A 27,549-nucleotide genomic window follows, 5' to 3' on the forward strand; every position below is an offset into this window, starting at 1 on the left:
CTAGTATATATAATCTTTCTCCAGGTTGTCCTGGAGTTTTCCTTGGGCTTAAGGGTAAAGTCATTCACTGGTATCTTGGCAGCTGTTCAGGGATCTTTAGATACACCTCTCACTAGTTTTCTTTGAATTTCACTTCCTACCTCCACCAGGCTTGTTCTGTACCGTGTGCCTCTCTTTGAACTCTCTCTTGTCACTCCAGTTCTTGAAAACACCATGTATATAGATCTCAGTTTTAACTTGATTTTACAAGCTTTGAGCACTGCATAGGTGAAAGACGTTATTAGACAGGAATAGTTTGTGCTGCATAAATAGAAATTTTGTATGCTTTATAAAAAAAACCCCAAGTATATTTAGAAATGCTGTGTTGAAAATCCCATCCATCCATTCGCTTCCGCTTATCCTTTTCAGGGTCGCGGGGGGCTCTGGAGCCTATCCCAGCTGTCATAGGGCGAGAGGCGGGGTACACCCTGGACAGGTCGCCAGTCTGTCGCAGGGCCAACACACAGGGACAGACAACCATTCACACTCACATTCACTCGCACATTCACACCTAGTGGCAATTTGGATTATCCAATTAACCTATCCCCACAAGCTGCATGTCTTTGGACGGTGGGAGGAAGCCGGAGTACCCGGAGGGAACCCACGCAAACACGGGGAGAACATGCAGACTCCACACAGAAAGACCCCGCCTGATGGTGGAATTGAACTCAGGACCTTCTTGCTGTGCGGCAACGGTGCTAACCACTGTGCCACAGTGCTGAAAATCCCTTTCTCTGTTAAAAAAGAAAATTTTGACAATAACTTGTATGAATGTGTGTGTGACTGGGTGAACGAGGCTTGTAGTAAAAAGCACCTTGAGTGCTTTATTAGAAATGAGAAAGTACCAGACAATTTATCGTTTCCCATACCCCTTTTATTGCCAGCTTTGGCATGCAACTCTAGCTGTGACCACAGAATAGCAATAGAAAAAGCCCACAATCTGTTCATACCAAGTGTAGCCAATAAAAAGAGACGAGAGCCTCTCTACACTTAACACATGGTTTTACATGTGCTATTAGAGTTTTTTGGAAATGTGTACTCACATTGGCTGACTATAAAGTGCTCCATGCTATCTTTGGTGCCGCTGGAGCTCTTGACTCTCTCCATTGTGTCCTTTAGAGCCTGTTCTTGCTCTGAGAGCTTCAGACGGAGAGAAAGGACCTCCTCCCTCAGAGACCGATCCTAAATAGCAAAAGACAGGTAGATGGCTCTCTAAGCTCTTGGAGATGCATACACTGACGTGCAGAACATGCGAGTACAACCTGAAATAACAAAGGCAGGTGCAGCAGTTGCAGTAAATGATACATTTTTGCATAAAATCTGTTTATTTACTCATATCCAGCTCCTTTAATCTTTGGGGAAAAGTTAATAAATCTTTTACTTCTAAGTAAAGTATGTGCAAAGGCACCTAACAGGGTTCACCTCACAGGGGCCAACTGTATCACCCTCATGTTTTTCTATCAGCAACAAGCTTACGTAGTGAAACTTACTCTGTGTAGGGTGGTGTGATTCTTTCTGAGAGCCTGAGGAAAAGGAGCAGGATCATTTAACCCTGACAGACGTTTAAAAAAATGATTTTGAGCTGAATGTTTCTGTTATATAAACTTCACATTTAATGGGAGTTGGATCTAAAAGTGGCAAATTAGATATATATTTTTTTTATATAGGTTTAAAACACTAATTGATTACATATTATAGCAGCAATGTAATATGTCAAAGTCTGCTTTTAATTAAGTTTTTTCAGTGATACAAATGCCCTCATCCAGTGTTACACTGGTCCTGTTGTAACACATTGTCTTGCATTAAACTGAACATTTTAGTCAATTTTAGTAAATACTTTTATCAAGAAATATTTTTTCCACTTCTCTATTTATGTATTAATGCTGAGAAAAGAAATCATGCGTGGCGAGAAAAAAATAGTAATACAGTGATTTTGGTCTCTCGTTTTTACAATCCCAAATCAGATTTTCTCTGTGACACCAGGAAATACTTTTCTGACCTGTTGGACTTCCTCAGATTTGGGCAGAGCTGCTCTCCAGAACACGCGAAGCAGAGACTCAGCCTCATCCAGTATCTGCCGCAGAGTTTTAGTGTCCAGCAGCAGCTTCTGAACAGAACCCCAGTCTGAAAGCTGGAACACAAAATGCATGAAGTCAATATAATGTGCATTAATTATGAATATATTTATTTCTATTTATGTATGAGAGGTTTTCGCCAGGGCTGCGGCACTTGTTCGCGTCGCTTCTGTTATGAGAAAAAGTTATTTACAGACCTGACAGCACATTCCAGAGACCACCCCCCATTACAAGGCACTAATAATTTTTATCTTATCAGCTCTGGACTTTTATGAGGACCATAATTTAGTAAATGAATCTCAAGTTATATTGAATAAAAAGAGATTTGAGCTCTTACCTGATGAAAGGAGAACTCCTGTGAGGTGCTCAGAGAATAAAGAGCAGTCTCCATCTTAAGGAGGAGCGCACTTCCCTGGAGGATGTGCTGCTGCAGAACTTTGAAGTCATCAATGTGGCCCACTGCATGGCGGCCATGACAGTTATAAAAACAGCCATCTGTGCGATGTCCATGCAGGGTTGAGCCTGCTGGAAAGGAAAACGAAAGAACTGTGTCCAGTGCAGTCTTCTCTCTATGGATTCACTTATTTGATTTAAGAGTACAGAAATCCCACATAAAAAAGAACCTTTAAATGCCTAAAGTTACAGGTTCAAACTTAAGCCAGGCTCAAGCCAGGAGGATGTGCAATAACCACACATTATCAGTGACATGAAGCAAGGAGTTATTATTTGAAAGAATTGTGGATGTGGACTCAAACATACACGGTTACTGTTATTTCCTTTTTTGCTCAGAGATATTGTTCCCCATAGCCAACTGCTAATAGTTTCTGGTTTCATGTAAAATTATTCACACTGAGGGATACCTGAACAAAGCTCGCAGAATAATGTTTTCATGCTTAAAGTTATGACTATTATGGGTAGGATTGCATAGTCACAGTGCAAGTGCTGCTTGAAATCTCTCACCCTGATCAGTTGCTCCAGTTTCTTCTGTGTGTTTCTGCATAGCATGCAAAGGAGAGGAAGGACTGAAAAGTCCAGTGTCTCTCACAGGTGGAGAGGGAACGCTATCTGTGGAGACAGATTCCCATCAGTACTGATTTAAAGTTTCCTTGTTAAAACATTTTTGTAATTGTAATGCTATGATCTGCCATATTTGTCAGGATTTTCAGAAACAGTCTATGTGTTTCAGATATACTGACCGCTGAAGAGCTGCCTCCTGGCTTGAGGCTGCGTGTCAGCTTCTCTGCTCAGCTGCTGCTCCAGCTGAATGTGCAGGTCTTTGGGATCAAAGACTGTTGTGCTGTCACTGCCTTGACCTGTTAGAGAACACACAAATACTGGTGATTAACAAAGAAAGTAGACAATCTGTGTGGGAGCGTGGGATTGAGAAAAGAAGCAGGTCCTCATTGTAACTTTAGAAAAGTGACACATTAGATGATTTTAACAAGGAATACATTTTTAAGTTCACAAAACACACACATGGACCAGTTTTCATATTACTGCATTCCTAAACAGAAACATAATTCCAGCAGCCGTCTTTTACGAATGGCAGCTCATAGAAAAAATACCCACCTAGAAAATAGTGATTGATGCCAGTGGGGTTCATTCACTAATATAGGCAAAATTATTCAAACAAAATAAGTGTGCATGCAGAATTTTTGGTCTGATTAATGAAACATGTGCAATGTTTTTCTACTTTTATTTTTGAATGCTGTATGACAAAATATTCTGTGATATAAAGTGAAAAGGTTTGACATCAGAGATGATGTGAAGAAAAATAAGATAGCATAAGAAGGAAGCAGGTGGAGGAGATGAAGAGCCTCCAGCCCACTGGGAAGTAGCAAACTGGTAAGAAATGAATGCCATTGATGACATCCAGCCAATATGCAAGTCTTTTTAGTAAATGCAGCTTTATTATGCTAAGCATTTAGTGTTAGGTATATTAGCTAAAGCTCAATCGTTTATGTTGTACGTTACATTTAAATTCTTTATTGTTATTTAACTCTATGATTTTTTTTTTACATTGTTCTGGAAAACAAACTAATTGCCAAAATAAGTTTAAAACATAAGACAGACTGGTATACATGTGGTCTGGGGAAGTTTTAAATTTGTTTATAAAGTATTTTAAAAAATTCATGTAGGAAAATACTGATGAATTCTCGATACGTGCGTGTTTCTATGCACTGTTTAAGCACAGTTTTGTGTGTGCACCATGTTTAGAATTAAAAATATTACTTCTAGAATACTTAGAGAAATTTTGCATTACTCATTTTCCTGCCCTGCGATAAATTGGCCACATGTCCATGGTGTATCTTGCGTCTCGACTGCTACTCCAGGACCACAATGTCTCTGAATTCAGTAAAGACAAATGGATGGATGGATGGATGGATGGATGGATGCTTTTCTTCACTACATCGAGTTAAAGCTGCTCACTGATCTGAACAGGCGACTGTGTGTTGATTCTTACCAGTGGGCGCATTTGTGGTGACTCTCCCCTTTTTGCGATACACCTGCAGCTCACACTGAAGAGAATGGACCAAACTGCGGCTCTCACAAAGCTGCTGTCGGAGGACAGTCAACTCATGCTGGAGCCTGAGGTATTTCATAAAATGCATGAAATCATGTTATTTATTACCTATGATTTCTTTAAGATATGTGTTTCCTTCAAAATCGTCCCACTAAAATGTCTAAAAAGTGTTAGACTCCAAGTATTCCAATGAGAGAAACAAACAGACTACCTGTTGATGGTTTCCTGGTTCCTCAGTCTGTCTTGTTTCAGGTGTAACATCTCCTGACTCTGAGCTTCAGCCTCAGTTTGGAGCTTCCTGGTTTGCTCTGCCCACTTCTCAGCCTCTAGCTCCACCTCCTTCACCCTGGAACGCTCCTGGAGCGCCACCTCCCTCAGCTGCTCTGCCTCCTTAGTGCTCTCTGCATGATACATAACAACAGAGCAGAGTGGATATTTTGATTTTGAACTTTTTTGTCTGATTTCAGGCAGGGACATTTAAGACTCACATTTACATTCTGAATATAAATAATGACTCTTGAGCTTATGACATGGTAGTAAACATTATACTGTACCTTTGGTAACCTGCTTCAGCTGATTTTGTAGACTAACATTTTCCTCTTTTAGAAGTCTAATCTCACTGGCAAGCTGGTTGACTGATTCCAGTCCTTGGATGTAAATATTGGTAGGAGCACCTTGGAGGAGATAGAGACAGAGGAGTGAAAAATAATAAATAAATAATGACAGAAAAAAAACATCTTTGTAAATTCAATTTAAAGCAATAAAATTTCGATAACATATTTTGTCAGGACTAAATTCAATGCTTTTCAAAACTTTGAGCCCTGCAGATAACACGAACAGTGTGTTCGTTTGTCTCTGTTACCTTTCTCAGTGGTGGTTCGGGCCAGTTTCTCCTCCAGCTGTTGTCGGAGACGGTCGTTGGTGTGGATGGAGTCCTCCAGTCTCTGCCTCAGACTCCTGATTTCCCTCAAGTGCTCCTTCATCAGGTCTGAACCTGTAGCAGACAAGCGAAGAGTGAGTGTCTGTTGTGAAATCACCAATCACGCTCACCTAATAAACTAATAAGGCAAGAAAAAGATCATTGTCAAAAACAGCGACTGATCACTCACAGCTGGCTTAACAGGAGACAATAACCATATTTTTGTTTTTTGTTTTGTTTTTCATGCACTGGCTATTTTTGAGTATTTTAATTCCAAACATGTCTGGATGTGTGTTTAACTAAACCCTTTCAAATGTCATTGCATATTTAATCCATGTTCAATAAAACAAAACTTCTTATACATGATTTAAAATTTGAGATCATTTGCAACACAGTGCTCACAAAACATTTAATATGTTTCAGATCAATTTGATTTTATTTATAGCACTACAACAAAAGTTGCCTGAAGGTGCATTCACAGCCTGATGTATTGAATGCTTTGTTCGTAATACATCAGCACAATGAAAGAATAATTCAGAAGCCGAGCTTTTATTATATTCATCTGAAAATTCTGGAGTTTTAAAAACTTATTACAAACCTATAACATCTCGTCTTTGACCATTTTACAAACAAATATTCCAAACTAATTTCAGCTCAGTGTTATGCAATTCTTGGGTTTTTTTTGGTATTTCTTTTAAGGCTATAAGAAAATAAGAATAAAAATGTGCTTTTAATGCCTCAGCTGAGGAAATACAGTTTAGAGTAATTTACTACACAAGTTTGCTAAAAACTGATATTACATAAGCATACCCAGGCACTAGCGTCAGTAGGGAACTTGTACATACAAAACATTGAACAATTTTCTAAACATTTTTAACATAAACACCCAGAAATCAGAGAAATCATCGGGCACATTAAAGCTTTACCTGTGTGACTGTTGCCTGACTGGTACCCCGAGGATCCTGATGACAGGTCAGCTCCAGTTCTCACTGCTCGATTTCCATAGCTCACATCCCACAATGCACTGCTCTCCAGGAGGCTAGCCCCAGCTTTCATTGTCAAGCTGGCATCCAGACTACTGTTGCTAGCAGCACTGCTGAAAGGAGAAGGTTGGAATCCTTGGTAGGAGAGAGGCAGTAAGTCAAAGGAGTCCGGCTGCTGGTAGACAAATGGGAAACCCTGAAGCGGTTTGGCTTGAGGAGTAGAAAACCCTGCAGAGGATGAGAAGATTTAAGGAAACAACTAAAGGAAAAGCGGATAGCTTATATATTGCGTAAATACATGGTCTGCTTTGTGTGTGTGTCTTAGAGAGACCAAGAGCAAGATGAAGGGATTTCTCCTGACATCGGGAGCAAGTTTGTTAATCAGCCAAATGAAATTTGTCTGGTTGGGGCTTTCTGAAAGCTCTAATGCCCATCGGTGTTTTAAGATCACAGCAAATCCCTCTCCAGCTGGAGGCTCTGGCTTCATTAAACATCAAGCGCAGAACAGTTGCTTAATGAGTAAGAAAGTACAGTGTGTTAAAGATAAAGGCAATGGGATGACAGGACAGTGAGAAGAAAGACAAAGGCAGTTGGGGAGAAATGAATTATTAAAGCTGGTCAGCTCCCTCTCTGCTTAACTACAAGAAGCCATCTTATAACTTTTATTATAGTGTACAATTCAGGGGCAACAGATGCTCAAGAAATTAGTAGAGTACAACTAAATGTAATGTAGATGGCTGTTGCTATCAAAGTTATGTGCTCTAATTATGTGATGCTCTTTATTAAGACACACAAAATGTCAGAAATTCAGGATCTGCAACCAAATCAGATCATAAAATCAGCCTTTAGCTGATCTAACAAATCCCCCACATATCTTTTAGAAAGTAAACAATACAAAGTAATTCATTTGCATCATGCCCCAGTATTTTATGGGGCACTAATTACCATATAATGCACCAGCACAAGCATAAATGCGGCCAATGACATCGCCATCTTATGTAGGTTATGTCATAGGGTCCAAAAAGATCCCCCGTAGAAGTCTAAATCATTTCTAATGATTCAGACTTCTGAAGCATTCAACAATTATTGAGTAATCGTTACTCTTAGGCAGACTAAATCCATTTTATTTCACCAGCAGCTGCTTAATTTTGAAAAGAAATTCAAAGGATTGTTTCTGGAAGGAATCAGTTCTTGGTTGCACACTCCATTGAATTTGTTAAGTTTAAAGTGGGTCAAACACAAAAGCATGCAAAGACATGACGCACTGCCTTTGTCTGCCAGCTGCCTTTGTAACATCTGCAGCTCCTGGTGCACCTCAGTCAGGGAGAAACCCATACCCCCACTGCTTTGGCAACGGGTTTGCAGGTTGGAAGGGCGAGGATGGAAGGGCAAGCGTGTCTTCTGGGTGGAGGAAGTGGGGGAAGTGTGAAAGGAAGTAGGGCTGAAAACTGAGACAGGAGCTGGGAGAAAAGGGGAAGGTAAATATGATAGACAGACACAAAAAAGCAAAGAATAAAGAAAGATACAGCAAGTAGCAGTTCCTATCTACATGAGCTGAAGGACATTTTCTGGGGTCCTTCCTACCTGTCTGACTCTGCATGCCTGTGTGTTGGGAGCTGGTGGATTGCATGCTGGAGCAGCTATGACAGGACTGGGTTCTGTGAGATGAGGTGATAGATGGAGGGATAGATGGATGGCGTGACACTGTTCCATGGTGACAATCTGGAAAGAAAAGTCATACACTGCAAAACACTGATTCTATGCATTTTATGATAAAGAGTTGATACTGCAAAGGTCAAATGGCAAAACTGCAGTGCGGGACTTGCTCCTTTTGTTCTGAAGAGCATTAAAATGATGGTTAATGCTCTGCTGGAAACAGGTCATCAATTGCAATTTCCTCACACATGAGTAACATTTGCATGGAATTACACAAATATTCATAATTGGAATTCCCTCTGGACTGTGTTGGTTAAAAAAAACACAAAGAAAAACACTCGTACCTGTGCTCACTTTGGCAGAAATCCGTGATTCATCCTGACCAAGCTCACTTGCAGCATCAACATCAGAGCTCAACTCCAGGTCCTCAATTGTGGATCCATGCTCATCGGACACATAAGAGATGCGATCTGATTGGTCGGTGGTATCAGAGAGGGCATGACCGCTGCAGGGTGTGTCAGAACGATGAGGATGATGGTGCTGCTGATGCTGGTTTAGTCTGGCACGGAGAGACTCAATGACCTTGTCCTTCTGCTGCAGCTCTTTACTGAGGCTGTAGGCACGTGCGCGCATGCACACAAACACACACACACACACACATTTTATTTACCATGGTCAATGCACAATACATTTATCGTGTCAGATATAGCTAAAATGTAATTCTCCCAAATTATTAGGCCACAAATAATGTGCAGATAACACTCTATTAAATCATCATAAAACCATAAAAGGATTTATAGCCCCCCCACCCAGACACACAAAGAGAAACACATGCACAATTTAAAATGAAAGGCAAAATGTTTAAAAGTACTGAACCCTGATTTCTGTGCGCTGAGGAATCTGAGAGTAGTAGCTGCATGAGTTGTGTCCATGTGACTTAAAGGATAAGTATTATTAAGTAGTGCTGTACCAGGTGTGTGAGTCACCTGCCTGCTCTTCTCACAAAAGGCTTTGCTGACTGCATCGTGTTGCTTTGGGGAAGCCTCTTAGTGACTAACACATACATGACACTGCATCAGATCAAATGTGTAAGAATCTAGACTGACATTAAACAAGTCACACACACATTTTTTGGAAAGCTATGTTCAATTTCACTAGCCACACTCAGGCCTGATTACTGCTACACCCAGTGAATGAAGAAATAATTTCAACAGAACCTTTGTGACAAAGTGAAGTAACAAAGTCATTGACATCTATCAGTCTTGTGAGGGTTAGGAAGTCATTTCTACGGCTTTGGAACTCAGACCCATGGTGCTCCACAAATGGATAAAGTTGGAACAATGGTGAGCTTCCCATAAAATGCATTGATGGAACATCCAGGAAGTCACAAAATAACCCAGAACAATATCTAAAGAACTGCAGGGCTGACCTGGCTCAGGAATGGAGGAAGGTCAGATTCACAATTCAACAGAGGCTCTGCAAAAATGGCATTCATGCAAGCGTTCCAAGGAAAACAACTGCTGACCAAAAAGAACACAAAGGCTCATCTCATATTTGCATCTTGATGAGCCTCAAGACTTACAGAAAAGAGATTCTATCGACAAGCTGGACTTTGGATACAACACTAGTAACCATCACCTTTGGGCTGAGCTACTCTCTTGGGCTCTGCCTGCAACCCATTATCCATCAAGACTGCATACTGTCAGACGCTTTGCCTTTACTTAAGCAGCAGTACGATCTCAAAAAAGAGGGGAAATACCTCATGCACAAGCATTTAACCACACAGCATGCAATTAATTTGCACAAATGTAATGTCTTTGATATGCTGCTTCGCTACTTGGTGGTGACTCTCAAAGTGGAACCAATGAGAACCAATAATTGAATCGATAAGGAATCGAATGGATAAATGATATCAATGATGGAATTGTAATTGCTGAATTGGTATCAAGTCCCATCTCTAACTGCACCTCATGGTCAGTTGTCAGAACGATTTACCTGTTCAGCCACAAGGACCTTCCTGCTCACAGATGGCTCCACTCCTTCTGCTCGCCTCCTTCCGACTCACTCCCGTGAAACTCTCCACCCTCCACTGTGCTCGACTCCTCATTTCTGGAACCCAATCTGTCAACATCAGCTAATGCTACGTCTACCTGTTCACAGACCCTTTCTCACCGCTGATGTTGAATGAAACTCCAGCTCACACACCCTCGCTGATCCTGAACTATATAAGCAAACGTTTGCCCTTCGTCTGACACTGTTCATTGGGTTTGGTATTAATGTAATCATGACAAACACAGCATTTCATAAAAAGAATGCCACACCATTAGGAAAACACTGTGGTGTAATGGTGATGGATGGAGGTTGGTTAAAAGGATGGATGGATGAATGGATGGAAGGTTTAGGAGGGCTCCAGGGTGCAGCTACTTTCCCACATGGTTCCATTTAGGTTTGCATAGCTTTTTCCATTTAATAAATGAAATCATCAACTGGGCAGCATGGTGGCACAGCGATTAGCAATTGCCTCACAGAAAGAAGTTCCTGAGTTCAACTCTGCCTTTCTGTGTGGAGTTTATATGTTCTTTGTATTTCTGTAGGTACTCTCCAGGTATTTTGGCTTCCCCCCACAGTCCAAAGACATGCAATTAATGGGGTTAGATTAGCTGGTCGTTCTAAATTGCAAATAGCTTTGAATGCCTTGCAACAGACCATGATCTGTCCAGGGTGTACCCTGCCTCATGTTAGCTGGGATAGGCTCCAGCTCCCAGCAACCCTGCTAAGGATGAATCATTTAAAAGCTGCCCTTTGTAAAGGGGGCAAATATTTTTTCACAGCACTACACATCTATGCCTGTACCAGAAAAATAACACCTGCAGGGCTGATACCTAATGGCAGTCAGGGTGCTGATGTCCAGCCTGTGGAGGTCTGCGTGTCCCTCCAATGATGTGTCTTTCCAGACCATCACTGACCTACCACCAATATCTCTCACATGTGCTCAGGGTGAACATGCTCTCATATTTGAAAAACACAGGGTCCTAGTGGTGGACTTGCCAATTCTGTATTCTATGGCAAATGGAAACCGGGCTCCATGGTGCTCAGAGCTCACTAGTGGACGTCAGGCCACCCCCGTGACTCTATCCAAATGTGAAACTAGTGAAAGAAGATGGATAAGGAGGGAAAAAATGCCAGAGTCCTACACAGATGTTATTAATTTAATTAACACCAAAACAACTGAAACTGAATAACAACACCTTCTCCTACATAACTGACCAAAACAATATCCAAGACGTTTTACTGACTTGATGCTATACTCTGATTGAAAATTATTCTTTTACTTTTTTTGAGCAGTGTAGATTATGAATATTACTTTACAAAAACCACAAGTTACCCTTTTTGAAGTTCCTTTTTGTCTTTGGTAAACTACAGACGAATTCAAGAAATAGCCAACCAAGTGGATTAGTAAGGTGCTGGAAGACTAGAGCTGCTAGAACAGCCTCGGTCCATCTTAGCACTGATTGTCCAAGCCTGCTGAACTCTAATGAAAGAATGGAAGAACTCTAACACGCTGGTCAACAACCATCAACAACAATCATCTGGGATTAGATTTGGTGAGTGTGAAGGGCACATTCATCAGAGGATGAAGGCGAACACCCAGAACAACAAATTGACCTCTTATGATAGCACTAGTCTGCCAGTTTCCCTCACTTCAAACATTAACTCTAAACAAACTAGATGCTTTGCTCATATAGTTAATGCATAAACATGACTGTAACTGAAATAACAGAAGCTTGTTATACTGTTTCAAATTGATAACATGTTTCTTTTTTTGTGCTGTCTTACTTGTCGAGCTGTGTGAGCATTGCTCTCCTCTCCCTGTCGGTGTGTTTCTTCAGCAGCAACAGCTCTCTCTCCTGAGCTTTCCACTCCCACAGGGAGAAAGAGAACAGAGAGTCTCTGTACAGTGGGCTGCTTTTAGACAGCATGACTTTCCACAGAGGAGCCATCACCCACCCTCAGTCACCCTCCGCTCCTAACACCCTCCACCTGGGTGAGCGACCATGCCTCCTCTGTCTGCACCGTTTCTATTGAACTCTGCTGCAGTTTGTTCTTCTCTGCTGGGTCTCCAGAGGTAACGGAGAATGGTTCACTGGCATAGATGCAGAGATTCCCAAAATGTGTGTGACAGAAGGTATATTAGACAGGTAGGGCATAACACAGCAGGAGAGACGACAGAGTGCGCGGGTGATAAGGTGAAAAGCATAGAAAATCCTCATTAGGTTTGGGCTTCCCAGAGAGGGTTGTGGGTGTGATCAACAAATTGAAATCAGGGGTAATTGAAAAAGAAGAAGATAAGAAGATCAGCAGAAATGTAAAGGTTTAAAAGTGGAAACAAATAAATTACTCCACTCCCTGAGGAAATTCTACTCTCCTGTACACTTTTCCTTTTCTGATGCTGTTGCTCCTAGGTTCACGACCGCTTGAATAATTCCCTGAAAAGAAAGCCTCTTGTTGCTGCTCTTGACACAGTCTTTCACTCCACCAGCAAACGCACAGCTGCAGCAGCAGCAGGCCTGAGGCAGAGATGTAGTGACGAAAGAGTAAGAAGGAAACAGAGCTATGCATCTAAATCAAAGTCCAGATCCTGAGGGCTTATATGTTCATGCTCCAGCAACCATCAGAAAAAAAAACAGCTGAATGAAAGATCACCCACAAAGCATTGCTCCTTCTTTCTTCTGCTTGCTGATATGTTTTCTAGCCACACCAGTCTATCCATAAAAACATGTAAGCATCATCTTAGCTGCAAAAATGCAATCACAAAATGAAAATGGTTTTCTTTTCAAGGTTTCAGAATATAACAAGTATCCTCCACTTAAAAAGCTTCAGGTTGAAAGAAAAATCCCTTATGCCCAGCCTTCTGTCCATGAACACAAAAAAATCCAGGTTTCTGGTGAGTAAATCTTACATAACAGAAATCGGTGCTCTGCTGGATGCATAGTGCCACGCGCTGCTCCTGATACACTGAAGCAAAGTGACGCTCTCTCTGACGGGCTTCATCGCTCACGTTTTCTCTCTTTCTCGCTCACTCCCTCTGTGTGTGTGTGTGTGTGTACGCGCGTGCGCACGTGTGTGTCTGTGTGTTTAGCTCCTCTTGACCTATTTCTGTCCCCATTTGAGGTCTTAATAACTTAACCTGATTAGAGGGCATGCCCTGAGCCAAATGCAGCAAAAAGCCTAAGCAGTATTACGCTATCAGTGCAGTCACTCATGTCATGTACTGTACATTTGGCCTGCTGTCCATGTTATGTAGATACTGTTGTCAGAAAAACAACCCCAAGTGTAAGTTCTTATTACCTGTGATTACACTTTAACAACTTACAGCAGCCATGTGCATAAGACCATGCAAAATATGTACTAGTGTCAACGCCTATAAATTGGTGGAACCTGACAGCCTGGCAGGAAATTAATTTTCTAATATGAGTTTAACACTGTAAAAAAAAAAAGTGCTGTATTTTGAGTGAAAGTGGTTTTAAATAAACACAACATAACGCTCCCTTCCAGCTAACATGGACAATGTTTTTAAAGGCAACCAACTTGTACAGGATTGTCATGTTGGTTCAGGGATGGTAAATATAATTGGTTTGTGTTTTTCTGTGTTGTTCTGTTAAAAACCGTGTAGGTCAGTATTTGCACATACAGATCCATTTAAAATACTGAATAGTCATCAGGCAATTAGTGGTTTTTTTTAGATGCCATTTTAGCAAAAATGCCTGAAACTTTGCGTGTTTAAACATAATCGTACTTTAGTAGCTAAAATAGATACTGTAATTTATTCTGTGTTTATTGCACATTCTATGACGAGGGTTCTGGATCCCTGAGGCATTGTGCTACTTTCAAAGAAACAAAATCAGTGGTAAACAACACAATTTTCACACATCTCACCTGTTTTTCTTGATATAAAGAAATCTGTCTGATTATTCATGCATTTACAAGCTGACACACATAACTGACCACACCGTTCAACAGTTCAGTGCAACCCCATACACACTGTATGTACACTCGTAACCAGGGGGAAGGCTAAATTTCTGCCACAGAAAACACACTCGCTGATTCTCCTTCACATCTGGTCAACCATCTGTGCTGGAATAACACGCTGGCAGATTACTGCAGGCCTCCCCCTGTTTACGTCTCTCTGAGGACGAGCTCTAATTATTCATATAGCACTGTTTGTTTTTCGAGATTTGACCCAGCGCTCACTTTTATCCAACAGCAGTGGTGGAGCTCTAAAGACCAAGCCAGCGTTTTAGTGTGTTTACGGTAATTGACTGAAATTCATGTAACTGTTCGTACTTTTTAATGAGCATTAAGTATTTTTGTGACAGATTTACAGTCTGTGCTTTTGACCTCTCGGGCAGCCATGTGATTCTTTTCTTCTCACTCATGCATGAAAATCGAAGAGCTGTGTTATGAAACAAAATTCAATGTTGTGTTACAAGTGATTGAACATCCAGGACATTCATTGCTCAAGCAAAAGAAATGAGCTGCCAAAATCTGTGCTTATAGCTTTTGCTTAATGGAGCCTTGTAAAACTGTGTTCTTTCATCATAAAGCTGTGATGATACATTAAATGGCATTGAACACACTAATCAGGTGCCTGTGTGTTACAAATTCTTTAAACTAAACAGCTTTCTGCTGAAGAAATATTAACGATTTGTACTTGCGCTTGAGGATTATTAAAGAGAAACTAAGATTTTAAAAGCTGGACATTTGATCAGCAGCACTGTGTCAAATTAAGGCCAGTAACCAGATTCTGGATGGCATTACCTTGGCCTCCAGTAACACTGTGAGGAATATTGGGGTAATTTCTGACCAGGAAATGTCCTTCAGTGCACATATTAAACAAATATGTAAGACTGCTTTCTTCCATTTGTGCAACATCTCTAAAATTAGAAATATCCTGTCTCAGAGTGACGCTGAAAAACTAGTTCATGCTTTTATTACTTCCAGGCTGGACGACTGTAATTCATTATTATCAGGATGTCCTAAAAACTCGCTGAAAAGCCTTCAGTTGATCCAAAATGCTGCAGCAAGAGCACTGACAGGGACTAGAAAGAGAGGGCATATTTCTCCTGCATTGGCTTCCCTTCACTGGCTCCCTGTTAAATCCAGAATTGAATTCAAAATCCTGCTCCTCACATATAAGGTCTTAAATAATCAGGCCCCATCTTATCTTAATGACCTTGTAGTACCATATCACCCTATTAGAGCACTTCGCTCTCGCACTGCAGAACTACTTGTTGTTCCTAGAGTATTTAAAAGTAGAATGGGAGGCAGAGCCTTCAGTTTTCAGGCCCCTCTTCTGTGGAACCAGCTTCCAGTTTGGATTCAGGAGACAGACACTATCTCTATGTTTAAGATTAGGCTTAAAACTTTCCTTTTTGCTAAAGCATATAGTTAGGGCTGGATCAGGTGACCCTGAATCCTCCCTTAGTTATGCTGCAATAGGTGTAGGCTGCTGGGGGATTCCCATGATGCATTGAGTGTTTCTTCTCCAGTTACCTTTCTCACTCACTATGTGTTAATAGACCTCTCTGCACTGAATCATACTTGTTATTAATCTCTGTCTCTCTTCCACAGCATGTCTTCTATCCTGTCTTCCTTCTCTCACCCCAACCAGTAGTGACAGATGGCCCCGCTCCTCCCTGAGCCTGGTTCTGCTGGAGGCTAAAAGGGAGTTTTTCCTTCCCACTGTTGCCAAAGTGTTTGCTCATAAGGGTTCATATGATTGCTGGGGTTTTCACTGTTTTATTATTGTAGGGTCTGCCTTACAATATTAAGTGCCTTCAGTCGACTGTTGTGATTTGGTGTTGTATAAATAAAACTGAATTGAACTGAATTGCAGCAGGAAGTCAGACTTGACATAGATTGTAAGAAAAAAAAAGGACAAGAAAATGAACAAGGCTGCCGAGAGGAAGTGGAATGTTCAGCTTTTAAAATCTTAGTTTTTTTCCCCAGTAAACACAGAAATACATGGTTTTGCTGACCCTTCCCAACTCAGAAATATGTAGCTTTCAATTAGTTCTTATAACAGCTTAGACTGGTCTTAAATACAAGGAACTTTAGTTTAAAAACTCACCATTAAGCATTATAAATGTATAACTCTATTTTAATACACAGAACAGCTACTAACTGTGATGGCATGGATTTATATTTCATTTCATGTCAGAAAGGAATGCAACTTCTTATAATTAAGCTTGTCTGCTTAAACAGGAAAATATGTAGTTATTTTAGATTTCATATTTTAGTATTGTCCTACATTCTCCTGTAATGTTAATGGAACAAGCTGCGATTTCTATAGTTATTTCATTGTTATGTAATGTAAATATATCTTGTGTATTGATAGGCTTTAATCTCTAATGTTGTATTGTGTAGTATAACAACACAATACAGCATTAGAGATTAAGTATCACCCTGAAGGTGCATCAATGTGGTATTTGAAAATGCGAAAGCTGAAAAATGCAGAATGACAATATGGTGAATTACGCCATTTTTCACATTCAGTATTCAGTATAATGTTTGAGATTGACCAAAAACATTATAGCCCCCCCCCAAAAAATTTTTTATTTTGTGTAGCTTAACATTTTTGGATCACAATAATTGTGAAGTGGAATAATGGAATATAATTAATTTTTACACACACACACACACACACACACACACACACACACACACACGCACACACGCACACACACAAACACACACACACACACACACACACACACACACACACACACACACACACACACACACACAAAGCTGTAATGAGGACTGACCAGATGGCAAGTAGCTCTGTCTTATCTGGGTTTTCGGAACAATCTCCTGTTTGAAAACAAAGAAAGAGCATCAATATCATTAACTGTTATCTGCACTCCTTGCTCATGAGAAATCCATGGTGTCGTTTGTACTTTCTGAGACTTCGCATCTGGTCTGATTTTAAGGCTGTACAATGAAACAACAAAAACAGACTCACTTCCACCAAATTTGGCATTAACTCTCTGTGCCAGAGCACTGCTCTGAGCTAACTGATCCCTGAAGCTCTGGCCCATGTAGTAGTCGATGTCGTTGGCTCTCAGCAGCTCCTCAAACGCCTTGGTTGTGTCTCCCAGGTGCTGGGTGAGGATGCTGCACACACCCTGACCCTCTCGTAGCCGCTGGCGGAGGTGAGACAGTTCTTTGGCCTGAGCCTGGATCAGTGTGTCGAATTTTCTGCACAATGAAAAGAAAGAAGAATGTAGCACACCTGACAATGTGTAAAATAATACCTGAAAGCTTTTTTGCTTCTTTTATTGTTTGGCGCTGTCTCATTCCATGGTGAAACTCGCCTCACTTTAAGGCAGTGTCGTTGATGTTATTTCCTCTCACCTGAGGATGACAGTTTGGTTCTTCTTCCAGATCTTTGCAAAGTGGTGATGCATCTAAACAACTTTTACTTGTACTATTTGAAATGAAGATCTTGAACTATGCAGTTGTTTACAAACAGCTCCAAGAGACCTTTCCAACTGTAAATCTACAGTTCTTCTTAAAAGTCATTAAAGATGTAATTATTCAATCATTCAGAACCCAAAGTTATCCTGATATGCTCATGCCCGTTGCTCACACCTGCTCCTAATTTCTTTGGACTTACTTCCTATGGGGGAAAGATTTCTCTATATATTTTACCTGAGTCAGTGTCACAGTGTTGGAACTGAAGCTTCACTGAAGCCACACAGTTTATTCATAAATGGCAAATGGGGCAGCATGTTCCCAACCTCGTGTTAGTTAATCCCCTCACTGTCAGGCTGCCGAGTTTACATAAAAGCATCTGTGGTTACACTTGATTACTAAAGCTTGATACTGACAAGCACTGTTTAAATGGGTTTTTGCTCATTTTAGGCAATTTCTGTCAATCAACCCCCCCCCCCCCCCCACCCACCCACCCCTCAACCCCCCACCCCAGCGAGTCCATATTATGATTTTTTGTAGTGTCTTTTAAAAATTATTTTCCTGGTTTATTTCACCATAAAGTTACCAATAGATACAATTTTAATATATTTGCTATAATAAAGCTATAATGAGCATTAAGCTATTAACATTTTAAAATGTAATACATGTACAGGACAGGCTGAGCATAGCTGTGGATAGAAATTTTAAAAAATGTAGAGGAATGCTGTATAAAGCGCTTTATTCAATTCATCATTATCAGATGAAGGATTTTATTAATGGCATTCAAAAGGAAAATAATCAGTAAAAGACTGAATTACTGAAATTTACCTATATTTGACAACAATAGTAAAAGTTTGATTTAACCAAGTCAGATTTGAAAGCTTGTAGCTTTTTAATGAAGATATTCCTATTCTTCTCCAACAAACGACTGAAATTGGTGATGGGCACTGGTTCTTTGTCTGACAACAGGATTGATCTCTATGCCTCAGGAATTTCCGGAATTTTACATTTTTGGACTACGACAGCTTGGCGTTGTCTGAGGTTCTGCAGAAGCAGACTCTTCCTGGCACTATTTAGGGTAAAAAAGCAGCCACTCTTGAACTGTCAAATAATCTGTTTATATTGATCTGGTTTATGTTCTTGGTGTTGGCACAAACACTCATTGTGTTGAACTGGAAACAAAAGAAACTACTATCCCACCCCACCAACAAAGAAAAGAGTTAGAAAAAAAGCAAAACAAACAAAAAACTGCATCGCAACGTCTTTCTTACCCTGGCAAGGTGGCAGACACTCCATCCTCTGCCGCAGCCTTCTTTCCACCTTTCATCAGCTGGTCCTCCAGTGCATCTACACGAGAAGCAAGCCTCTCTAGGTCCTTGTCTGGGTGATGGGGTGAACGTAGTTGACCTCCCTTAGATGACTGCCAGCCCTCATTATCCTCTGCCTGGCTCTGTGAAGCTGATGTCTGGATGGACCAGTTGACCTTGTGGGGTATCGAAGGACCATATTCACTAGAGGTAGAGAGGGAACGGAGGCGGCTCTGGAGCCCGGAGATCACTCCCTGGGAGCGGGATAGCTGTGAGCGGAGGTCCTTAACAAGGTGCTGGAGAGAGGAGGCCTCGTTACCATAACCGCAGCTCTGGGTGGTGGTTTTGTCATTGCTGCTGGCAGGCCACCATTGGGAACCGCATTCCAGAGACGTACACATTTCTAGGTCATCAAACTCTGTCAGGAAACATACAATGCGTTCATCAGATTCAGACTCTGTTTCTTGTGAGTGACACTGAAATATATGATTGAAAAAACAAAGCATCAGTAACATCAGTTAATGTCATCTTAAGGCCCATAGTCTGGGGTACTTTAAAATTATGAGATATGTGTATAAAACCTAGTAGCAGACTACCCTTTCATCCAAATACAACTCTGGCTCTCAAAAACATTCATGGCGATCACTCAGAGTAGCTTATATTGATTTGATTTCCCTCTAAGGGGTCAATGAAAACCAAACCACAGTATAATAGAGCAGCCAGGAACTCTCATTTTACAGGCCAAGGCTTCAGGTCAAAGTTTTGACTAACCATCGAGCTTTTAAGCTGGGAATGCAAACAGTGCTGAGTAGAATGCACTGGACCGTGAAGAGAAGGCTACTGTTTGGCACAAAGGCTGCACTTGGCTGCCCTCTGCTGTTTCTATGATACCCCGACAAATAACACTGACGAGATCAATTTCAGGATATTTACGGACATTGTATGATTAGAAACAACTCTTAATAAAACATTAATCAGAATTGAATGACATTACTGATATAAAATTCAAAACAAAGGGTCTCAAAGAACCACAGCGTCTTTTATATGGTGATAATAATACACACCGGGGCTGCTGGTTTCTTCTCTCTCAGCTTCATTTTCACTGCGGCCGCAGGTCTCATAGCCCAGATCCTGGAGGTCTACCTGGATCTGTTTACTGTCCTGCTGCACTGCTGTCTCTGCTGCAGGGATACAGAAGAAGAAGAAGCTTTATTTCATTATGTTTGACACTGCTGGATCTACTATCCTCGTCAACTTCATTGCATTTTTTGGACCATTTTGAGGTCTTATCTTATTATTGACATCACAAATTCAGTATCACCGCCACATTTGTTAAAAGGAAAAGTGCGAAGTTTGTGTCCACTCACTGAGCAAGTCCCTGTAGTCTTTGAGCTGCTCGGCCTGAGCCTGCACTGTGGCCTCAGAAACCATTAGCCTCTCCTGCAGCTCTTTGCTTTTCTGCTGCAGATGAACTGCCTTCTCACAAACTGCAGAGGACGCAGTGGCCTGTTGTGAATCTGCGAACAGCTCGCCACCCAGGTCATTGTACTGGTTACAGACAGGGAGGAAAGATCGTGACTGTCAAAAACAATTTTAAACACCAAGTGTGGCTTTTAAATTGATACTTTCTTGTTTTTAATTTACACCACACCTTACAGAATGGTGCAATAATAGTATATTTAGGATCCTCCCACCTGTGACGATTTAGAGTCCAGTGGCAACGTCTGATGTCTGCTGGCTCTCCTTTTCCTTTGTTCATCATTGCTCTGGCTCTTGGCCTGGGACAGGCAAAGCTCTCCTTCCCAGGCATCCCACAGTTCAGAGTTTTCCTCCTCCTCTTCTTCTTCTATGGTCACATCCAACTCATTTTCATCCTTGTCTTCACCATCCAGTGCATTTTGCTCATCACTCTGTTCACTGGCACACTCCAACCCTCCATTCAGATGACGCTTTACTTCTTCATTCTCTACCTGCAAGCTGAACAGAGCTTTCCTGTAACAGAGGGAGGTTACAATAAATAAATAGATAAATAGCTATATAGATAGACTCTACTGTCCTCTAGTGGCCAAGAATAGATTAGTGTTGTCAGAAAATAGTAAGCTAATTTCAGCTTTGCCAAAAGGTGTCGCTATGTGTAGCTCCACAGGCTTTGATTTGACAGAGTTTACACCAGATGCCCTTCCTGATTAACTCCAACGGCGATTTGTGTCTTCAGCTGGAATCATATGCATTAACCGTTACACTACTAGAGACAAAACAGACTAATTTGGAGTTTAAAATCTCAAAAAAATGACCTCATCTGTGATACTGAAGAGAATCCCGCTTTCTCCAGCTGAGCCTTCAGCTCTCCCAGCTCTCTCTCAACCAGCCTCTTCTGCTCCACCAGCTGCTTGACTTTGATTAGCCCCTGACTTTCAAGCAGCATGCCGTGGGACAGATTCTTCTCTGGACCTTCAGAACTCTGTACACACGCAGAAGTAAATGAATCAATAATTCTGATCAAATGATTAGAAACAGTACATTGTGCATAATATTTATTCTGCAGGATTTATCTGTATAAGCAAGATGAACAATAACAGCTGAAGGTTGCTCTCATACCTTGGTGTCGGTCTCTTCTTCGTCGATGCTTTCAGTGTATTCAGTGTTCAAATCATCAGCCTCAACATCATCCTCAGCGCTCAGCTCTGCAGGAAGCAGACCAAAGACAACCAAATCAGAAGAAGATCAATCTGCTTTTTCTTTTACTTCAGTTTTGAGCATTTCAGAAGTTTTACAACTGAGTGTGAGACCATCACTTGCTCAATTCTTCTAATATTATTCACCCTCAGAATCATGCTGGTAATTTGTAGCACAGCCTTGTCTAACAGTCTGAGTGTTAGGCTGTATGAGTTTGATTTTCTTGTTTATTGCACTCTGCTGTAGTTTAAAGGGGATTACACTTAAGCCCTAGAATGGGATCCCGGGGATAGTCATATAGAGTTTAATCCAGAATTTAAAACCAGCGAGAAAGACTTAAAAGACGGATGGAGAAGGCTTAAAAATCCCTGAAGATGACAGGATGTTGAGTGTTCTGAGCCTTGGAAATAAAGTGGTAGCTGACAAAGAGCTAAGGCAGGACTGCCTCACAGTCTATGTTTAAGATGAGTTACTGTTATGAAGACTGGTAAAAAGTAATTATTCATTTTAATATTGAATTAAAATAATGGAAGAAAACTGTATTTACCTCACCAGTAATGATTACTAGCATTACCACAATGTCTGTATTTGCAGATATAAGTAAACAATTATATATTAAGGTATCGGTATGCAAATTTACTAGTATCCAGATCAGATACAGGGGCAGGTTCCTCTTATGTGATTGATGTTTATGTCTATTATTTCTTGATAAATAATGAATTTAAAAAATTAAAGATAAATAAATGTGACCTTGGCATCAACTTAATCTCTATATGCTAAATTTCAAATTATGACATTTATGCATATTAGTCAGATGTTTCAGTCTGACACATTTTCACTCAGTGAGGGGGAATGAAGGAGAGATTTTCCTCTGAAAGGTGGACCATGTGCTTGTGCCACTGTGTGTTTTACGTGAGTTAATACTGAACATTGCACATTAAAGAAGGAAAAAAAGGAGAATTTCAGCTTTCGCAAGTACTAAAGTAGAATAATCTGAAACCTCTGAAATCACAAAGGCATTAATCAGGTACAGTATGTTTATTATTTATTACAAACCACTTTGAAGGGTGTTTGGCTCTGGACGGGGAAAAATTCAAGGAAAAAGGTGCAGAAATGCCTACAATGCAACAAATGTGGCTTCTCGTGGTGTCTGTGCAGACGCACATATATTATTCAGTTTGATACTTCATACTTACTGTGTTCTAGTGTGACATTCGTTCATTTAACAACAACAGCAACAGAGCAACTGGACCAGTAGTTGTTGGAATGCACAGAAGCAAACATGCAAACTAAATATACACAGTCACTGTACTAAACACAATGTGGAATGTGCTCAGATTTCCATGATCTTCAGACAGCATGTGACTTGAGTTAAGTATACAGAAATCTCAAACTTGCTGCAAAAAACATGCAAAGGCACACAAACACCATCATATAAAGGTTACATTCTGAAGCGCACACTACCACAATATTTGCAGTTATAATCATAATGATGATGTGTTATTCAAAAAATTAAAAATTAAATGCCTTGCTATCATTTACACGCAAAAGAAGCAGCACTAATTGTGCAAACTCACAATAACTGCACTACAACATTTATAAAGTTATTAAACAAGATGTTCTTTTTTGGGACGCTACAAGTTCAGATCAATATCCATCCGTCCGCTTTCATCTACTTTCCATGTTAGTATTTTCACACCAAAGAGTTTCAGCTGATAGATTTATGGTACATATCCCATCACCACAGTGCAGTAAGCCATTCTACAGTCACCGCTCCCCAGTGCTAGAAGTGCTGCTGTTACAGATACTGTCCCATGCTTCTCTGGTGCCCACCTCCAAAGTCAGGCTGCCTGCTGTTAGGCCGGTCACGGCCTAGGACAGGGCGTCCCATTGGAGGGCTATCCTCCTGACCCAGTCTCTCCCGCAGCTCCTGGACCTCCTGGGTCAGTCTTTCCACCAGAGGGAGCCCTGAAGGATCCACCATCTGCCTCTGAAAATCCTGCAGCACAAACAAACATGAACTCACACGCATAGAACTCATGACATGTATAGACATACAAGCATAGGCAACATACACACACTATCAGCTTATTAGACAAGAGGTTCTACTATACTCCACAGATACCTTCTGTATTCTCACACACTAACCCTGATGATCTCCTCCTTCACATGCAGAGTCCTGTTGAGGGAGTCTAGCCTTGCAGTCTGACTCCTGGTAAGTTCTTGACTCTCCTTCTCCCTCCTTAGAGCCAGAAAAAGCTCCTCCTGCACTGCCTGAAGCTCCAAAGCCAAGTCTGCTCCAAAGTCAGGCTGTGATCCAAAACCTGAGCTCAGCTGTTTGCGAAGTTCCTGGAGTCTTGACTTTTGCTCAGTTATGACCTCACTCAGGCGGACTGCAGAGTCCTGGAGGGAGAGTGTTGTCAGGTTTTCTGTATATTCAACCTTTTCTTTTCACTCTCGGATTTCACATGCTTTATCTGCTCTACCTTAATATACTGGTCTCTGCTGTTGATGCTTCTGAGGAGATCCTGAACTTCCTTCTGGTGCTCCTGAGCTTGATGGGTCCGGTCAGCCAGTACTTCCTGGAAGAGGCGGTCTTTGAGGTGGAGCCGGACCTTAAGCTCTTCCAGAACATCACCTGGAGCAGACTGGATCTGAGCCAGCAAGGAGCAGCGCAGATCCTGCAGATGAGATAAGAAACAAGAATATACTTATTGGTTAACACGATCCTGGGAATATTTCTCTGCAGGAACATATGTTACTCTTCCTGCCGATCTCTCTCTACCTGAGCCTCCTGTGTGCCAGTGTGCAGTGCCTTCTGCAGCTGGTTGATGATGGCATCTCTCTCTCTCAGGATGCAGCTCTGCCTCTCCTCACTCTCCTGCTGCTGCCTCTGGACGTTCCTCCAGGCATCACACACCTGCTCCAGCTCCAGAGCCTTACCCCGCAGCAGTACTTCCAGGCTCTGATACAGACACAAACATTCCAATAAGGAAGCAAGATGAGGCAACATACTGCCAAGAAAAAAAGATGAGTTTATTTTGTGTGTCCTCTTACAGTGATGGTCTCCTCATTGCTGGCCAGGACGCAGCGCTGTCTCTCTAGATCTCTCTCCTTTTCTCTGAGCAGCAGCTGCAGGCGACGAGTCTCCTCGTCTTTCTCCTCCATGCAGCGGAACTTCTCATCCACTATTTTCTGCAGGGTTTGTGGAAATAAAGTTGTTTTAACCTCCATCTAACTAAAATGGCATGTGTTAAAATCTAAACCCACAAACTCAACCATCTTAGACTACTAACAATTAACATGATATAAAGGAGTTCACAGGACACGTTGTGTTGGTCTAATTGTTTTGGCTTTTGTCATGTGTTGGCGAGCGTACTGCTGTGTTTACCTCCAGAGCTCCGTCTCGCTCCTTTATACGCTGGCGAAGTTTCTGAAGCACAGAGTCTCTTTTCTCCGTTGGATCCTCCAGGAACTCACAGCAGTACTGCTGGACAGCAAACAGACCGTCAACTGCAGAGTAATTACAATCCTACTTATCCACAAAGACAAAATAGAGCTTGAATGGAGCTGAAGTTTTCAGAAAGCGTCTAGGGGCTGTGAGAGCAACTGCAGCTCATCTTACTTTTAGTTTTGTCGTTCTTTGCTCAGATGCGGAGCATTTTAAGCATTAGTCATGTGCACTTCTGTGTTTATTATACAATATTGACAAGAATGAGATCTGTTTGTATTTATTATCGTCGAACATGATGGTTTGTTTACTGTTTACAGACTATTTGATTGTGTCCAACCTCCACCAGCTGTTCTTTGGTCTTCAGGGAAGCCTTCAGCTCGCTGATGATCTTCTCTCTCTCCTCCTTTTCTCTCTGTCTCTCTTGCTCACCCTCTCTCAGTTGCTCCTCTCTCTCCTGGAGAGCTGATCGAGCCTTTTCTAGAGCTAGCTGCAGCTCCTGAGTGTCGCGCATGCACGACACGATAAAGTGAAAAGAACCACGATGCAATTAAAACAAAGAAAAGAAGAATGACGAAAACACCCTCATTAAAAAAAAAAGAAGTCATTTTCTCACCTGGTTGTGTCTCTCTGCCTCCCTCTTGTGTTCCAGCGACCCCTGCAGCTCTTTCTCTAGTCTCTCCAGGGCCCGGTTCAGGTCCTCCTGAGTCCTGACTGCCTGACACTGGGCTCTCTGTCCAGCCTGCAGCTCCAGTTGAGCTTGGAACAGAGAGGCCTGCAGAGCCAGGACCTCACCCTGACCTCTAATAGTCTCTGCACCAGACGCCTACAAGTAAAACCAGTCAGGGAAGAAAGAAAGACATAAAGGGCAGGTGAGGAACCAAACAGGAATGAAACTCAACTCAACTCTGAAACATGTTTTTATTGTATGCTGAAAAATTATTTTAGATAGGCAGCTTGGTAATTAATAAAACAGAACTGTGCTTTGTGTGGAGGACCAACCTGCAGCTGCTGCAGCTGGTTGCGGTTGGCAAGCTCTTTGAGTGAGCACAGTGTCTTATTTTGCTCCTCAATCACCCTGTACAGCTCTGCAACCTGCACAATCAAAGGCACAATTCATGTGTGAAACTGTGGGATTTTCAGCACTTCCACCTCTGACCTTACTTTCATTCTCTCTGCAATGCTCAGATTTTGAATTCCCTCCTTTATTTACTATCAAGCCTTATTTATCACTACTGTACCTCTGCCTGTTTGGAGTTTACAGTATCAGTGAGGTTCTGGATATTTCTCTCCTGTTGCTGGGCATCCTCTTGGGCCGATCGCAGCTCAAGCTCCATTTCACCTAGACGCTCCTGCAGCTTCTACATACACACAAACACCCAGAACAAAATTCCACATTATCTGGAATATATTACGGCATGTGTTTGTATGTTTTCACCCACAGTCCAAAGACATGCATGTTAGATTCATTAGCAATTCTAAACTAGCTGTACGTATGAATGTAAGTGTGAATGACTGTCTGTGTTGGCCTTGCAAAACACCAGCGATCTGTCCAGGGTGTGCCTTGCCATTGGCCAAATATTAGCAAGGATAGGCTTCAGCTCTCCTAAGAGCTGTACAAGTGGATATTTTGACAGTGTCATGTTTCAAGTTCAAAGTATATGAAGGCAAAAAGAAGATGAAGCGGTAGTTTTGGAGACTGGTGTCTTTGTACCTGGTTCCTCGTCTCGCTCTCTCTGATCTTGGCCTGTAGTGAGCGCACCTGATCCTGGGCCTTCTGCAGCTCGCCAACACACTGACCTGCAGCACTCTCATAATAACTGAGCTGACCCTGCTGATTGTCAATCAATCGCTGAAAAAGAGACAGGAGGAAGCATGACAGATTCGCCAGTGAGGAGAATGTGTTAGTAGATTATGATGAGGTATGGAGATGAAACAGTACATTTTTATCATATTACTGATGATTCATGAATACAGTTGTTAAGTCTTAACATTTGTTGATTACAACGTTATAGTAGCAGTCTGATTAGTCTGCTTTTCTTTGCATCACATGTTACGAATGTATACTTGTGGGTTATTATGAGCTGTGACAAACCTAAATTTAAAGTTTGGTTCTTAACCAAGGATTAAAAGTTATAGTCCTCCAGATAAACACAGTCTTTTATTATTGTTGCAGCTGTTGTGTGGATGATGGAGTGAAAGTGGAAAGTGATGTCAGCTTGGTGTCGGATGGCTTCCTCTGGAAGTGGGTGTTGCCATAGCAGCATTTTGTTGACTTCCTTGTTTTTGTTTTTATGAGACTGTAATGATGTGATGTCACTCAGCCCTTGGAGACATTAGCTCTGTGCGCAGCCTTTTCTACAGTCATTTCAGCTGTGTCCCAGAGCAACACTGTGTCAAGCAGTGTGGTGAAAAGAAAGAAAGCGTAAACCAACTGGATTT

At 41.5% G+C, this 27,549-nt stretch overlaps 1 protein-coding gene across 9 annotated transcripts in view; it reads right to left on the reverse strand.

The window, feature by feature from the left end:
- Nucleotides 1-27,549, reverse strand: part of pde4dip (phosphodiesterase 4D interacting protein) — a 97,596-nt gene that overhangs the window by 3,946 nt on the left and 66,101 nt on the right. For 5 of the 9 annotated variants that reach the window (XM_076876099.1, XM_004569353.4, XM_004569352.4 and 2 more), the window contains 32 exons: nt 26,822-26,959; nt 26,349-26,468; nt 26,110-26,202; nt 25,724-25,933; nt 25,448-25,606; nt 25,048-25,146; nt 24,714-24,851; nt 24,442-24,621; nt 24,143-24,337; nt 23,805-24,059; nt 23,490-23,655; nt 21,579-21,664; nt 21,275-21,441; nt 20,675-20,972; nt 20,348-20,528; nt 20,045-20,161; nt 18,945-19,398; nt 17,222-17,457; nt 17,025-17,070; nt 8,541-8,809; nt 8,125-8,262; nt 7,806-8,000; nt 6,484-6,768; nt 5,501-5,632; nt 5,193-5,312; nt 4,850-5,039; nt 4,579-4,703; nt 3,311-3,427; nt 3,075-3,179; nt 2,452-2,639; nt 2,039-2,170; nt 1,083-1,221 (listed from right to left, as the gene is read on the reverse strand). In XM_076876099.1, the coding sequence (XP_076732214.1) occupies nt 1,083-1,221; nt 2,039-2,170; nt 2,452-2,639; nt 3,075-3,179; nt 3,311-3,427; nt 4,579-4,703; nt 4,850-5,039; nt 5,193-5,312; nt 5,501-5,632; nt 6,484-6,768; nt 7,806-8,000; nt 8,125-8,262; nt 8,541-8,809; nt 17,025-17,070; nt 17,222-17,457; nt 18,945-19,398; nt 20,045-20,161; nt 20,348-20,528; nt 20,675-20,972; nt 21,275-21,441; nt 21,579-21,664; nt 23,490-23,655; nt 23,805-24,059; nt 24,143-24,337; nt 24,442-24,621; nt 24,714-24,851; nt 25,048-25,146; nt 25,448-25,606; nt 25,724-25,933; nt 26,110-26,202; nt 26,349-26,468; nt 26,822-26,959 (5,473 nt within the window). The remainder of the gene's footprint in view (nt 1-1,082; nt 1,222-2,038; nt 2,171-2,451; nt 2,640-3,074; nt 3,180-3,310; nt 3,428-4,578; nt 4,704-4,849; nt 5,040-5,192; nt 5,313-5,500; nt 5,633-6,483; nt 6,769-7,805; nt 8,001-8,124; nt 8,263-8,540; nt 8,810-17,024; nt 17,071-17,221; nt 17,458-18,944; nt 19,399-20,044; nt 20,162-20,347; nt 20,529-20,674; nt 20,973-21,274; nt 21,442-21,578; nt 21,665-23,489; nt 23,656-23,804; nt 24,060-24,142; nt 24,338-24,441; nt 24,622-24,713; nt 24,852-25,047; nt 25,147-25,447; nt 25,607-25,723; nt 25,934-26,109; nt 26,203-26,348; nt 26,469-26,821; nt 26,960-27,549) is intronic. The other 4 variants (XM_004569348.4, XM_004569347.4, XM_004569349.4 and 1 more) reach the window with 4 other exon arrangements.

Source organism: Maylandia zebra, linkage group LG17 (genome assembly GCF_041146795.1).
Source record: "Maylandia zebra isolate NMK-2024a linkage group LG17, Mzebra_GT3a, whole genome shotgun sequence".
NCBI classification, from domain to species: Eukaryota; Metazoa; Chordata; class Actinopteri; order Cichliformes; family Cichlidae; genus Maylandia; species Maylandia zebra.